Genomic DNA, 16,326 nt, shown 5'->3' with positions numbered 1-16,326 from the left:
AGCGTCGTGGAGATGGGACATGTTCTTCCTGATAACGTAAGAATGAGTGGACTGTGTCAGCCCAAGGCCTTTTTCCCAGCAGTGCCCAGAGATGGTTATCTAGGAAAAAGTAGGAGAACATGGCTAGCAGTGTGACACTTCCCCCAGTGTGCCCCTAGAAGCCGTTTTCAGGTTGGGGATGCCCAGTCGGATGTTGTGTACAGCAGCTTGACGTAGCCAGAAAACCAGCCTGCTGTTCTTGGAGGAGGTGGATGCGTAACCTCAGTGTTGAGAGCAAGGGCTTTTAAGGAAATTTAACAAAATTTTCTCAGTGCTCTCTCTTAAGTTATGTTTGTTTCTTGCTTTCACAATAGGGTTATGAATACAGCCGGAGTGGAAACCCTACCCGGAATTGCCTGGAGAAGGCTGTGGCAGTGCTAGATGGAGCTAAATACTGTAAGCAATTACAGGTTCCTCGAGCAAGATGTCAGCATGCGTGTCTCCTGACTGTCTACAGTAGGCATAACTTGGGGAGCAAGGACGCTGAGCTGTCAGCAGCGGTTGTATCACAGCCAGGCTTTCACAGCCTCTGACCACTGGTTATGGGCAAGAGCTGCTTCATGGTACGAGAGCCCAACACGTACTGTCCAGGAAAGTCCAGCTCAGTCACGGGGCTTTCTGTAGGGCTTCCTCTCACTGCGTTTGGTGCCTGAGCTAAACTGAATCCGTCCTTGTGCAGCCGCACTGAATGCAGTGGGGAGCGGGAGCCAGGCAGCAGCTGTTACCAGCCTTCCTTACCAGTGTTCATCCTGGGTTCCACTCTGTGTAAAATCAGGCTGCTGCTTTTATGGAATCCACTTAATGAGTGAGATAGCATAGGTGAGAGTGACAGAACAGGTTCCTTTTGAAAGCAAAGTGTGGAAAGCAAAGGCAAGTTTGACAAGGTTGTATCACATTAAAATGCAGTCTGTCTGCCACTTACTCTTTTCTGTTTTAGGTTTAGCTTATGCTTCTGGCTTAGCTGCTACTTTGAATATTACTCACCTGTTAAAGTCAGGGGATACGATTATCTGCAATGATGATGTCTACGGAGGTATGTAAAGCACAAGTGTGCTTCTGATTTTCATTGTGCAAAATGATTAAATGTAACTATTTGTGATTCTCATGAACTTTCTGAATTTCCCACATAGGACCTTACTTTTCTTTAAACCCTTTTCACTTGATGAGAACACAGAACGCTTCTGTCTGATTCTGGTGTTAGAAATTCGAACACTGAAAGGTTCCAGGGCACAACATGGAGGTTTAAAAAAATGTAGCTAACCAGTAATATATGCTTGAATGCGGTGAAAATAGCAACATCCTAGCATTGCACAGATCTGTTTGCAGAGCAGGATCCTCTGCAGTCCAGCGTAGCAGAGCTTTCCAGCTTCTGGTTGTTCTACTATTCCTTTCCTAGGTTTGACCCTTTACCAACCAGCATTTTGTCTGGACTGTTTCAGACAACTATTCCGTCATCTTCCTTGAAAACACAACTTGCATCTGTTATGCCCATGTCTTCTGAATGCTTCAGTGATGCTGCAGCCCACTATTAGGTTTTGATCTTGGGTAGGTTTTTTTGATCCATTCTTCCAAGACACTCCCTAGTAACAAACAGAGTACATCCACCTCTGCCAAAGTCCTTCAAAAGGTTGGTGCTGCCCAAAAGTCCCTAGTGGGAAAATCTGCCAGGGTGCCCTGGGACAGTTGCTGTCCTCAGTGCCCGACTCCCATGTTTCACTGATCAGCAAAGCTTATCTACCTCTGTCTGCTTCAAGGCCTTGGCATAAAGAGATCAAATCTGCTTTGTTCTCAAAGGAAGGTTAGAGAGGCCAGCAACAGGTAGCGTTTTCCCAAGCAATAGCTGGAAAACCTTTTAGTAAGAGTAATCACATTTCCCATCGCTAAGAGTGACCAGTCAGTTCTCTATGCTTATGCACATCAAATATAAATACACACATTTGCTTTTAATGTTTTAGTTCTGTCATGCCAGATAGCTTTTCTTCTCCAAAGTACATCTGGAGGCAAGTTGAGTGAAGACAGCAGGAATCCCTGCTGACAGTCTGCTCCTTTAATTCATGGCCCTCCCACCACAGAACTCGGTAAATCAAAGTCACTTGGCCAAAACATATTACCAGTTCCTCACTTCAGAAAGGCCCATAGATGTATTTTTCAAGCAAAACCAGTTCACCTGCTCATTAAAGCCTCAGCCTGTGGTGATTTCTGCAGAAATGAATTTCATTGTTTCTTCCCTGAATTTTTTTCATACTCTTGTTGTAAAGAGACCAGCTTCCCCACAGACAGCCTTATTCAGTAGAATTCACACCCCGTGACATGGTACATCTGCAGATCAGCCACTGGCCACTGTGGCCAGTATGCGTTCAGCCCCTTCATTCTTCCCTTGGATATTAGAGGCTCCTTGTCCCCTGAGACCCTGTGTGCTTTTCTCCTCGGCTGTGCTTTTCTGGCTGTTCCTAGTCGTTTTTCCTGCTTGTGTTCTTGCACGCTGCAGCCTGGTCCTTTGTCAGCCACTTCCTCGCTGTTACCTGTGCCGATTCCTTTTTGCCGTGCAGGGTTTGCTCCTCCACCACGCTTGCCCTGTGCAGCCTTTCATACTTCAGCCCTGTAATAGCAACCTTTGAGTCACTGGGTACTGAGTGCTGGCACATGTCCCTGCTCCCTCAAGGGTACGCTGGCTTTGGTCAGCTTTTAGTGCGTTTTTTGTAAAAGGCCTGGTTGGATAGGAAAGCAGAACTGCGCTTGCTAACTCAAATGAGTCAGCAGTATTCAAGGTTGTCAGTAAAACGGTAAGAAAACCCAAAAAGCTCTCGGGCAGTGCTGAAAAGCATATTGCCTGGGTTGTGTTTAAGAAATGCTGAGTTTTGGGAGGCATGAGGAGGAGCTGTAGGTAGTTGACACCTCTGAATTCTGCGCCATTGTTCTAACTTCTTAAAAGCACTGCTATCAGTGTAACCTCACATTTCCATCTAAGGTTTTTTGTAGTGCGCTATTATTGAAAGTATGAAGACTAGCATAAAGCAACTTTTCTGATGTTTTTATTCGTAGAGTTGACAGACTATGTGAAAATTTCCCATGCTTGAATAAAATTCCTACAGCACATGAGAGAATATAATATATCACTTATTGTAGAAATAGGAGTGTTTCCTTAAAAAAAAAAAAAGATCCAGATGTAGCGTTCAGCACACAGAATCATACCCTGCATGTACTATGACTTTATGGCTAGGTGACAAACTGCTGTTCTGCATAAGTGAGTAAATGTTGAATAACCTTGGCAGAAAGACCTAATGAATTAATTTTTAATCCAGGCAGTGTTGCCAGATAGTTGGTCTGTTGCACATCTACTGATCAACTGGTTGCTTCTAGTTTCTTCTTTTAATCTTTCCAGTGAAAGGCTTCAAAGACAGAAAAGAAGGAAATATTAATTTTTTTTATGTTCCTTGCTACATGTTTATTTCATGGAATAATAAGAAAGACAGTAGCTGGAGTCTTCCGTTTGGAAGAATTAAATTCTCCCAGATTCTCAATTAAGCTTATCAAATAGAAAAAAGAGTTGAAAACGTGTGGTGGAAAAAGTTGTTAAAAGTAAGGTGGGGTAAGGAGGACCTAAAAACTGGAACTGCTAGCTTGTGCATGGCAGAGGGCTGGAGGAAAAGTTAGAAGCAGGCAAACTAAAAGAGGTCTATTTAATTTTCTGATTTAAAAAACAAAACAAAACCAAAAACCTGAACAGCTATTAATTGAAAGTACTTCGTAAATCACTCTGATTACATATACTCATTATTACTTTTCCATGATGTTTAAAACGGCATTTTTTTATTTCTAAAAAGTTTAATGTACCATTTATGGCGTACAGCATAAAACTGTACCCTCCTGACTTTCTGTGGATGCAGACAAAAGACTGGAGATCAGTGAAGAAAAGTTAAGGAAGTTGTTTCATTTTGTGTCTCTGATTTTTTGTTTTTGGTTTGATTTTGTTTGGGTTTTTTAGGCACAAACAGATACTTCAGGAACGTAGCCATGAAAATGGGTTTGAATATACTTTTTGTTGACTGCACAAAAGTGGAATGCCTGGAAGCTGCAATTACACCAGAGACCAAGGTAGGGGAGAGGGAAATTGCTGAGCTTACTTCCTTAATGTCGTTAAATAATTTTATTCTTGCTGTTGTTATGTTGAGTGTATGTGACAAGCAGAGGGGGCTGCAGGGGTGGCCTCTGCAGGGACAGGCTGGGGCACAGCTGCCTCCAGCATGTCGCCAGTGCAGGCCACTTGGTGATGCTTGTGGTGCTCATTGAAAATATTTTAAGGGCAAAAAACACTGTAGAGAGAGAGAGGAGGAGGGAAAAGCTAAGAAAGAGCAGAGGGAACACCAAGGTCAGAGGAGGATGAGGTGCTCCATGGCACTGGAGCAGATAATCCCCTGCTCTAGTGGAAGATCATTCAGCTGGAAAAGGCTTACAAACTTCTGGGCGTAAAGACTTCTGGCTATATCAGGCCTTCTTCAGATGTGATGCACTTAGGTTTTCAAAAGCTTTGATGTTCTTCCCATGTGTCAGTTGTTTTTGTGGAGAATATTACCTCTTCCCTGAAGCCTTGCCTTCCTTCAGTAGGGACACTTTCTTATTTCCACTCTGCAAACTTGCATGGGAATCTGACACTCAACAAGTTAATGTTTAAAAGCACTTATGACTTACACGTGTATCATCACCAGCATTGTAAAATCTCTAAACTGATGTTTTTTGTTGTTGAATTACTGCAGCTTGTTTGGATTGAAACGCCCACAAACCCCATGCTGAAGGTCATTGATATTCAGGCCTGTGCAGATGCAGTACATAAGCATAAAGATGTTCTTCTGGTGGTAGACAACACTTTTATGTCTGCATATTTCCAGGTAAACGCTTCGTTTGTTTACAATTACCCCATTATTTCAGGGTATTCAAAGATACATTTTTTTAGAACGGAAGCACCACCAAGGAACTGTAGTTTTAATCTATGCATTGTAAAATTACCTGTTCTGTTTCTAAATACGATCCATGTACTGTTGCTGTTTACGTTAGTAAAGGTGGTATGCAAAGTATTTTGTAGCTAGCCGTATACCTGTATGATACCAGGAAACCCAATATAGCTCAGCAGTCAAGTAAAGACACTGGATCAACACAGGCAGGTAAGCCATTGGGAGAATGGCTTCTCTGTCGTTCAGAAATCGTGGTTTTTAGTTCTCACTGATGGAAATCATAACAGGGCTGTTAAAAAGTGTCCTGTCTTCTAACTTTGGCCTTTTTATACTAATTCTTTTGTATATGCTGTTTATGATCTGTTCTGAACCACTTGATATTCTAAAAAAGGTAGCGGAAGAAAAATTTAAAACAAGCAAACTGTTAAATCTTTCTTTGAGACAGTCAGGTTACCTTTTTCTTCAATATTTTGGTGAATGTGTGGCTTAGAAGTTTGTAATTTTGATCTTGAACAACTGGCATAACTTTTCTGCTTTTATAACTATAATACATGAAGTGAATACAATTTCTTAAGTTCTAAAAATACTTTGGAATAATGAACTTCAAAGTCTAGTTGACCTTAACATGGGCTAGCAATATTCATGTATGTTTCCCAGGAGACTGAGCTAATCCATTGTATTTTGGGTCTAAAGCAGAACTTTTTTATAAAGAGTGCAAAAGGCAAGGTGTCTTTGTTTTTGTTAAGGGTACTGAGATCTTTATAAATTAAGAGAGCTTCACAGAAAATGTTAATGCTTAGCTAAAGCAGCACTTGAGTATGCCTTGTACATACCAAAGGCTTGGTGATTTCGACCCCGCAATGTATGTTACTTGACGTGTGTGAAAGAAGAAAGATGAGCATCTTAAGGTGAGCTAGTTAATGTGTCTTTTATTGGCCTGGTGCTAAGAGAAATCCAGTTGTAATGATTAATTCTAGTAAGCGTAACAGGTGATGTCTGTAAACCCCTGCAGACTGCTGCTGATACGCTGTACTAAGAAGATCATAATTTTAGAGTGATTTAGATAGCAGTATTGAATGTAAAAGGTACTGGTGTTTGTGCTACCGTTCTCCTGGCTGTGCGTTGGGAATGCACATTGTCCGTGTTCCTTGAATGGACATTGTGTTCAATCTGACAGCAGCAGTCTTTTATTCTAAATCTGCTTGCTTTGTTACTTTTTAGCATATTGATACTCTTCAGTTTTTATATGTTTGTATTATGTCCAAAGTCCTTTACTTAGTGACTGATTAAAAAACAATATGTTGTACTTCTTGCCTATCACCATCTCAGTTTGGCTCACCTTCAAAGGGCTTCTGGGAAGAAAGCTGGGAGGTTAGGGGGGAGAGACCTGGCCAACAAAACCCTTTGCACTTTCTTCAGGTTTTCAGTTGTTCTTTTGGAGCAGTATCACCAATACTAATATCTACAAAACGATGCAATTGTTCTGCTTTTCAGACTATGTCGAGGTCTTAATTTTCTAAGGGAATATACTTTAGAGTAAATGCCATTACTTATCGCTGCCTCAGCTAAGCAATATGACTATTTTTTTCACAAATATGAATGGGCTGTATGTTAGATGTATTCAATCACTCCTCTCCCTGAAGCTGGTTGGAATTAGAACAGTGCTTTTAAACCACATTTTATTGTGGTTCTTTTTATTGTGCTTATCTTGAATTCAGAGTGCTTTCCCGTACTATTGTTTTTGACACATATTCTATCTATCTTCGTTCTCAGGTTCTTGTGTTTAAGATGTTAAGTTTTTGTGTCTTTTTTTAGTTTTTCTACCTATTATTAATTTCTGTGTTGAATCACAGCCTTTCTGGATAGCTTGAAATGAACCTGAGTGCACACAAGTTTTAATGGGACCTATTATTTTAATTTCATTTCAGCGTCCTTTATCTCTGGGGGCTGATATTTGTATGTATTCTGCAACCAAATACATGAATGGTAAGTATGTGAGCTCAGCACAAGTCAGGCTGGCTATTTAAAAGCCATTCTGGCTGCTGACAGTTCACAAAAGCCAGTGTGTGTGCCAGTAATTCTTAGACAGCCCGTTAGAGGAGAGGGACCATTGAATAGACCATTAGTCTTCATAGCTCCTAAACTATCCCTGGGAGAAGGAATATTGACCTGACTTCAGGCAGTAGACCTAGAGGTGTTTATAGCCATGTTGGCTTTAATTTGACTACAACAAAGCAAGTGGCTTCAGTAGAAGGTAGGTGCCAGAAATTATATTAAGGTTTGAAGGAGGTTTCATACGGCTGTGTTGGAGACAACATCCAAAAGCACGTTGGCTGTGTTGTTTCCCAACCAGCCCAGACTTGGAGCTGACGCGGCCGTAGCTGTGCTGTAGCCACACATCCCTGCTGGTGCGGGTAGAAGGGGAAGTCTTCTGGGCTGGTGCTGCTCCACAGGGCACACCTGATTCCTGTTCGATGTCCTGCTTTCTGGCAGTTAGCAGCGGTGGGCTTGGGAAGCGTCTGGGAGCATGCATGCCTGCCCCACACGGTAGAGCACACTGCTGGCCAGAGCTTTAGAAGAAGCTGAAATCTGCCTTATGATTCATGGGCTGCACAGGAAGGACAGCTGTAGCAATGAGAAGGAACCCGGTGTCTCGCACAAATAGGACTGTATTAGCACCAGCACTGAGAAAATGGGGGTTTGTGGCAGAACCCTGGAGCGGATGGAGTGGCTGATTCTGGTCTTGTCTTCTTGCATTTTTAGGGCATAGTGATGTTGTAATGGGACTTGTTTCAGTAAACTGTGATGATCTCTACGAAAGGCTCAAATTCCTACAAAACTGTAAGTAGTCAATATAGGAAATACCTTGGAATCAATCGTATTCAAATATACCAGCTGTTAATGGGAAGCATGTTGCATGCACACAGGTGTGAAATCTATCTAGGGGTATAGCTCAGGCCTTGGAATGTGCAGAAGTCTAAATGACTGGAGAGAAAGCGGGAACACAGGTGTAAGAAACCTGAATTCTCTTCCCTGCCTTTCACCGGTACATAGGGTGGCCTTACGCAAACATGATAGCTTTTGGTATGCTTCTGGCTTTTCTCTCAAATAAAGTCAGTGACACCGGTCTCCACTTCCTAGCTGCTGCTAGAAAGATGCTGGGAGCAGTGTGGGTTATTCACCATTTGTTCACCAGGGGCTGGCGAGTGGGGTGAATTGTCCAGTGGCAGGTGCTTGAATGCAGGCAGCACTCTTCCCTGCAGGACTGTGATTCCCCTCTGTCCCTGCTTTCCCCTGAGAAGTGTGTGCCCCGCTGCTCCCGAGGGAGGGCTGAGCTGAGGACCCTCTCCCTGTTGCGCTTCCCTGAGCCCCGTGCTGATGTGGCACGGGGAGCTCTGCCTGTGCTCTCTGCATCACGCGCAGAGGCAGGAGATGTAGCACGGCCTGAAAGCATCAGATGTGGACAGACTGCAGCTGCTCCGCATGTCTGTTACATGGGGCATGACAGCTTACAAAGCCTCTCTTTAAGTTATAGTTAAGACCATGGCAGAAGGAACACCATTGTTTCCTATATTCACTTCACATTGTGTATGAAGAGGCATACAAACATTTAAATTACACTTTAATTTAATTTCATCTAACTCGTGTCAAGTGCATCTGGGTTTTTTTAACCTCATTCATACATCAGAGGATATGCCTCATGCAGAAGTTTCTTATAGAGGTTGATTATAACAAGTTTGCTGCCTCTTGATTATAATCAATAAATTTCTGTATACCGTTCAGTCTGCCCTCTGTCTTACAGAAAGCGTAAAGGTATATTGTATCTAATAAATTTAATCCTTGAATCTTCAGCTTGTTAATTCAGCTCATTAATTGGCTTCCCATGTGTGTGAGGTGAGGAAGACAGATTGCATCAGACGTCTTTCCACTTGTCTTGTTCTAGCTTTAGAAATTTTGGAAATTAGGACTGTATTTAGTTTTACTAAAAAAACATGACCCTTTCATTTTATGTGGAATTTTGTTTTGATTTCTGTAGCTCTTGGAGCTGTTCCATCTCCCTTTGACTGTTACCTGTGCAGTCGTGGTTTGAAGACATTACAAATCCGGATGAAGCAACATTTCCACAATGCATTAGCTGTTGCTCGATTTCTTGAGTCAGATTCCCGGGTGGAGAAAGTCATTTTCCCAGGTAGGCTGGCAAGACTTCAGAGCAGGTGACGTTCTAGAGTGATGGATTTGAGTACTGTAATACTACGTGTCGTTTGGCACCCTTCACATTTGGTGACTCTGGGTTGGGTGTCCGCCTTGGCAGTGGGCTGTTTCTGTATAGCTGAGGGTGAGCCGCTTTACCCTTTGAAGTGATGGTAATTAACTTAAAGCAACTTCCACAAATTTCAGGCTTGCCTTCACACCCTCAGCATGAGTTGGTCAAGCGGCAGTGTACTGGCTGTCCTGGGATGGTAACCTTTTACGTTAAAGGACGTCTCGAACATGCTGCTACCTTTCTCAAGAATTTAAAGGTAAATGAGGGTAAATACACACTACCTTAGAGGGACTTGAGACTGCCCTTCTGAGGGTGGTAATGGAAGGAAGTGTTTTTTCTTGGGGTGGGGAGAGTCTTTTTCTATACTTGCAAAGCTCCTAAAGTCTTTTGGGTGTAACCATCTCTAAATAATAGATTATTTGTAAATGGGAGGCTAATGAGAGGGAAGAAAAGGATGCCTCAGCTCATTTAAAGTATTTGTTTACACATAGGGTGTAGTACGTCCAGGTTAGCTCAGGCTTTGCTTCTAATAAAGGGCCTGCATACCAGCCTTTTGCAAAAATACCTGTAGAATTTGAAAGCAGAGAAGCTGTGGCTGGTGTAATACTGTTGTAATATTGTACTCATGTTACAATATTGTAATGTTGTACTCATCAGGAGAAAAACCCATTGAGAAATGACGTGAATTGTGAAGCAAAGAGGGAGTCCCTCAGTTTGGAGAATCGTTGTTTGTTTATTTTACCTAAACTATAGGCTTTTGCTTTTGTCTTTGCAATGTATTAATTCTGCCTGTACTCTTTAATGTGTTTGCTAGTCTTGATCTTGGGTCAATTTGCATCCTACTATTGTGTTTTTGCTGTTTTGTTCTTGGAAAAACAAATTGGTAGTAATTGACAAAGGTAAATTAGAACTTCCTTCTCCTCCCTATCTTACTTACTTGCCAGCTGATGTTATCAACTGAAAATGAATTTACTAAAAATATAATTTTCCCACAAAATATCCTTTTACATGAGAGAGAAAGCGTTTAATCCTGGCACAGGAGATCTGCCAGCTTTGACAAAAAGTGTCAGGGAATACGTTCCAGAAGTAGTCTGTGGGGTTCTCCCTTCATGCGAGGCACGGACAACTCAGCACACCAATATGATGATCAGAGAAGTCCTTTATTATGTTCGAAGCTGCATCTTATATTATGCTTTCTACTTTCGTACACGCTCGTGCTCAAGCTCTGATTGCTTATGCGTACTGTCCACGCGACAATCATACTTCTTAGAAAGGATTCGGATAGGTGCTTATGCTATGCATAGCTTCTACGTAAATTAAACACAAGTTCTTTGTCTAACACACAAGCTCTTTGTCTCACCTTGTTACTATGACTTTGTTTCTTAATTTTGTCCATCTCCGGTTCCACAAGTATCCATCTCTTGTCCCACAAGCTTGCTTCTTTGTATAACTCTCTGCATTTTTCCCACATCTTATTACATTCTCAAAATGTCCTCCAGCTCATTGCTAACGTAAAATGATCCTACAGTAGTCCCTTACGAGTATGTTCACTTCAGCCCTTTGACTTGGATAGCCATTGGCTTGTCACTAGGTTGGTACAAAAGTAAAGCCATTTCCTGAAACCAGACTGAGAAGAGGATTATTTGGTTGATACCAGTAGTTGTTTTGTTTTGTTTTGTTTTGTTTTAAAGGACAAAAAAAGAGTGAATATGAGCAATTGAGGCTGCAGAGAAACGTTGAGGACAGTAAATGCATTCACAGCAGACAAATTGTGAATCCATGTTTGAGTGCAGCTGGGTCCCTAGAGCGCCTTTTTGTCATCCAGGAATACATGTCCGTAATTCAAAGATCAGTGCTAAAAACCCCCTTACCCAACAGTAAGCATTTCACAAACACTAGTCCTGTTAGGCACTGAGAAATTTAGGCTGGTTTTCAAAGTACTAAACTGACCATCGGATCCAAGGAGTGAAGAAATCTGTTCCGCCTATGGGAAGAATCTGAAATGTTTGGTTTTTTCCCCCATCAAGTCTGCCATTTGCCAGCCCGGAAAGCATAGGTGTTAAATGTGAACAGTGATGGTGATGCTGAAAGGAGAGTATGTAAGGTTAGGTTATAATCACTTACACCTTAACTGAAATTTTTGAGATCTGAGTCTTACTTTGTTCAGGCAGCCTGTTCTATCCTTCCTCTGAACAGAATGAAAACGCTGGTGGTGCCCAGGCAGAACCTGCTCCCTCACGTTGGGCATTTTCCATTCTGCTCTTCCTCCACTGCTGCCCATGCGTTGCATTGTAGGAACTACTCCTGAGTTATATTTGCTCAACATGGGCATACTTTAATTTCAGTTTTGCATCAGTGTCTCTTCAGATCCTTTTTAGGACAAGTCTGTTTTAAACCTTAATAGCTCTTACCTGCTAAATGTACACTTTATTCCCTAGAGCTAATACCGTTTATAATACAAAAGTTATTATAGAAAAACTTAGGAAAAAAACCCTAAACATTTCTTTTTCCTTAAGAATGTCTCTTTCTAAGTGTTCATAACCTTACACTTCTTAGGTTAATTTCTGTTTAATTTTTCCCTTAGGTTTTTACACTGGCTGAGAGTCTGGGTGGATATGAAAGCCTAGCAGAGCATCCGTAAGTCATTCTTCATCTTAAGAGTCTTCTAAACAAGCTGCAGAGTAACAAAAAACTTGTATGGAAGTTCTAAAATTTTCTGGTACACAAAGCCAAGATATTTCGCATATAATTGAGATTAAAGGATAGTATGTTGTATAGCACAAAAATCAGCAGCTACTCCAGAAATGAGTATGACTTTTGTGAATATCAGAATGCAACAATGAAAGAATTTCCACTCTTCCTTGTTTTAACTGGGAGACTGAGATGCAATTTGTTGCTATGATAAGAAATCCAAGAAATCGGCGTGTTTTCAAGTAAGTAGTATTGAGCAGATCTGGTCTCAGTGTTGAGGAAAGAGGTCTACCGTTCTGCCTGCTTACACAAGAGGGCATCTTCAGTATGCCACACCGAACTGCCTCCGTCTCCGTGGCAGGTAAGCTTTGTGGAGATTTTAGTAATACGTGGTTGCCCCTGTCTAGGTTAAAAGGCTAAAAATAGGACTTCTATGGAATTAGATTATTTTACTTAAATCCAGTTTGCTTTTCAAAAAGATAAGTGGAAAGTTATGACTAAACTTGCATGTTAAATCATTTCACTCACTCGTTTTAGAATAACAGCAAATGGTAAAACACTTAAGCAGGTTGAGAGGTAATTGCGAATTGTCACTGACTGAGCATATGGGGGAAATAACTTCGTACCTATATCCTCCATAGCAGGAGAGAATAAACTCTTCAGTGTAAGTGGGTACAGTTTGACAAGTGATCTGAGAAACCAGAAGTTTAAAAAAGCAAACCAAACCAAACCAAAAAAAAAAAAAAGGAGATTTTATACTGGAGATTGTATACTGTAGCTGTTTCTCCACATGCTTAAAGCAGAGCTTTTAGATACTCTTTCTTAGAAAAAAGTTTAAAAATATCTGGAAGGAAGAGGAATAGAATTTTCTCCTTTTTTTTGGTTCCACGTTGTCAAGTATCCAGTTCTCATTCATCTTTTGTAGCTTGGAAATACTGTACTGAAATGCTGGAAGATACAAGTCAGTGACTTGTCTGCGGTGCACATAATTTACAGTAACTGATGATATGATCTCTTTCCGTCTGTGGGTTAACCAGCAGGCGGTACACAAAAGATGCAAAATCTTCATGGAGTTTCAGGAGATGCTGGCAGGAAACCAATTTGTTTGGCCTTTACTGATAAAAGTAAAAACTTCCTAGAAAAAAGGCTATTTTTTTCTCCAGGGCCATCATGACTCACTCTTCAGTGCCTAAAGAAGATAGAGAAGTCCTTGGAATCAGTGACACATTAATTCGCCTGTCAGTTGGTTTGGAAGATGAAGAAGATTTACTGGAAGACCTAGATCAAGCTCTGAAAGCTGCCGTAAGTGGGTTGTTACCTCGGTGCCATCACTCTAAAAAATAATGTCCCCTCTAGTCCTCTGCCTCTCTCACTAAACTATCTCCTGGTAATTCTTACCTCACTTGATTTTTAAACTACTCGTAAGCACACCTTGCAGAGTGGGTGTACAGTTTTAAAGCTTTCATTGTTAGGTTTCTCTGTGCAGCAAGGTTTACAGTCCTTGTCAGGCAGGATTTGAATTGACATAGATTCAAGTCTGATAGCCGCTAAGGTCAGGCTCAGGGGAGGCTCTCCTGTAGGCATAGGAGTGCTTAGTGTGTGCTTCAGGTTTTTCATGTCATAGTTTTAGAGAGGGTTGAGATATATTAAGGAGCTTCAAGAAAAGAGCTTCTGCCAGACAGTAAGTCCAATATTTGAGTGATGCTATTTTGTTCATAAGCGCTACTTCTACTCCTCTACCCAAAGTTCTCTATTTCAGACAATAGATTAAAATTGTTCTTTACATGTGGTAATTAATGAGATGCCACATACTGACTTTTCTTCTCAAGGCAGGTCACCTAAAATACATGAGGTGTAGATGTGTTTGTGTGTACCAGTATATACACATGCATATGTGCAGGGGAGAGGCTGGTTAAATGTGTATTGTCTTTTGGTCCTACACAGATTGGTGCTGTGCTTTTGGATCGGCTAATGCTGTGACTGAAGGAATAATCGGGTTTTTTTGCAAACTTCTTTTTTTAATCACTTTTTTTTTTGTGCTGGAAAGGATTAGTCATAGCTGAAAAATACAAAGTATGGGTACTTGACTTTGAACCGGTACATCAGTCTGATTGATCCCCTTTGGCAGCTGCAGACTTGCAGTTTGATGTACCAGTATTTCATTGCAGAACATGCCGTGTCATACTGTACTCTGTATTTATCATGCTGTGACTTATCAAGGGCACTGCCAGTGTCTTTTTGGTTTCTGCAATTGCAGATAACTTGTTAGGTGAGTTTCCCAGATGATCCTAGGAAGCAGGTCACATCGTGTGAAAGATCATTCCTTTTTCCCAGAAGGAGGTCCCTGACCTTCAGGTATGCAGGAGAATTCCTCTTGGTGTGAAATCTCACGACAGCTTTAGATCTGAATGTGTGAGCAAAGCATGCGAACCGGATGCCTTAAGCCTACCCAGGCACTCTCCCTCAACGTCTAATTTCGTCTGTTCTCCAAAGCTTCAATGGAAGACTAAAATACTTCCAACCTTCATAATCGTAATTATGTGCTGGAGAGAGGAAGGAAAATTTCCTCCTGATCCTGGTGGGCAACAGACAAAGCCCAGACAGAGGTATTGTTGCCAGAGCAGAGGGCCAGCCAGTCCTTACAAACGCTGTTGGAGATCTTGGGATATCCATTGCTCGAGGATGCCTACTAGATCTTTGGTTCTTGTTGCAAGCTTAGTTTTTGTTCTCGGGAGCTGCCAACTACTGTCATCTATAAAATTTGTTACTCTATCTTTACAGCTTCAGGTTCTGTTCCCAAGTGTCCCGTTTGCCCGATATAGAACTTCACTCCTCGAGGGTCAAACACTTTGATTTACAAAATCTAAATGTGCTCCTAGTCTGTTGTATCCACTTGATCGCACGTTGCTCCCACAGAGGCAAATGTAGGTATTAGGCATTTTGGTACCAGGCAGTGAAAACGTTTCATCAGGGCAGCCTGCTCTCTGCCACACCGTGGCGTAGGCAAGGGGATCAAAGAGAAGGAGACGAACCGAGGACTGCAGGAAGGGTCACACTTAACGGGGGCTTCAGCAAGCATTGGAATAAGTTTAATAAATAACCACGCTAAAAAAGCATGAGTTTCTTATTCCCTTCTCCCAACTTGTACTTTCATACTGTAGGAGCGCCATAACTCTTGTTGGTTTGTCTGTTTGTTTTCTTTGAGTGGGAATTCTGCAGATGTGGTGACTCCTCAGGAGTCCTTGCAATGCCAAGGACAGAGTTCACAGTCTTTGGACTTTGAGTCAGTTCCGAGTCAATGGCCACAGCAGAATGAGGTTCAGCACTACCTTGTTCTCTTCTGCCAGCTTTGCATCCCTGCAGGCACCTGCATTGCAAAAAAGAATTTAAAAAAAGAAAGGTGTTTTGAAATACAGTTTTCTGTGTGTGAGAGAACATGGTGGTATTGGTGGGTAAAGTATAAATTTGAGTCCTGCAGCAATTGTAGCAGATGTATAGTAGTGTGATGTCCTGTTCAGACAGGAACATTTTTGTCCCTCTATTTCTCTCTTTTTTTTTTTTGTTTGTTTTTGTTTGGTGATAGGGAAAATTTGCAATAGTAGCTACATTATTTCTATGTGTCAGCAGAGAGCATGAAGATAATCTAGTGGTAAAACATATTTATGAAAAGAAAAAAAAAAAGTGCATGGTTGATATAGGTGCAGAGCATAATTATCTCTCATTTTTCCTTCTCGTTGCAGTTTGCAGACCACAAGGATTGACTTTTAAAACCTGAACTTGGAATTGAACATTGAAATGGCTAAGGAAGATGACATGGAAAGCCAAATTGCTAATGATTTTTCTTTGATTTGCCTTTGAGAATTTGAATCTGCTCAGTCAAATGCTGGATTCCCGAGGTGTTCTCTCTTCATGCTGTTAGTTTATTCTGCTGATGTCTGGCTGTACACAGACCATGCACTGTGGCACACAGCCTGTGCTCTCCGGTGGGTCCGTTTCTGTTGTAATCCTTTGGCTTTGGAATTTCTGGAGTTGTGTTTGAGAGCAGCCATGATGCACACTCAGGAATATTACCCCGGCTCTCTCAGTGGAGATGAGTGTTCCTCATTTGTCAGTCTGAAGCTGCAAGGGTGTTAGGTCGAAAGGGTTGGTTTCTGTCACTGCTCCTCAGCATGCACAATTAGTTTTTCTCATCCCTTCTTATCCAACAGTTCGACTTAAAAACTGGGGATTTACCTTAGATTTTTTTTTTTTTTTTAGTTAGGTTGGAAATGTGGTTAAGTGCTTTTTCTCCTGTTGATATTTTATGGATAATAGAAAGTGAAGCGAAATCTAGCACCTGGTAAACAATGATAACTTTCTAAAGAGGATCCTTTCACCTTTAAA

At 41.5% G+C, this 16,326-nt stretch overlaps 1 protein-coding gene across 1 annotated transcript; it reads left to right on the top strand.

Annotated features, from left to right (window-relative positions):
• Positions 1 to 353: 353 nt before the first annotated feature.
• Positions 354 to 15,704, top strand: CTH (cystathionine gamma-lyase; the record flags this gene model as incomplete). The annotated part of the gene is made up of 11 exons (XM_009707563.1): positions 354 to 435; positions 977 to 1,072; positions 4,025 to 4,134; positions 4,794 to 4,925; positions 6,917 to 6,974; positions 7,752 to 7,829; positions 9,025 to 9,177; positions 9,387 to 9,508; positions 11,837 to 11,889; positions 13,107 to 13,245; positions 15,684 to 15,704. Coding segments are annotated over 11 exons (1,044 nt in total), but the record flags the coding sequence as incomplete, so codon positions are not given.
• Between the last annotated feature and the right edge of the window lie 622 nt (positions 15,705 to 16,326).

The sequence above is a fragment of the Cariama cristata genome, unplaced genomic scaffold (genome assembly GCF_000690535.1).
Source record: "Cariama cristata isolate BGI_N322 unplaced genomic scaffold, ASM69053v1 scaffold18469, whole genome shotgun sequence".
NCBI lineage: Eukaryota > Metazoa > Chordata > Aves > Cariamiformes > Cariamidae > Cariama > Cariama cristata.
Note: the sequence above shows the minus strand (reverse complement) of the source record. Positions and strands in the feature narration are given on the sequence as shown.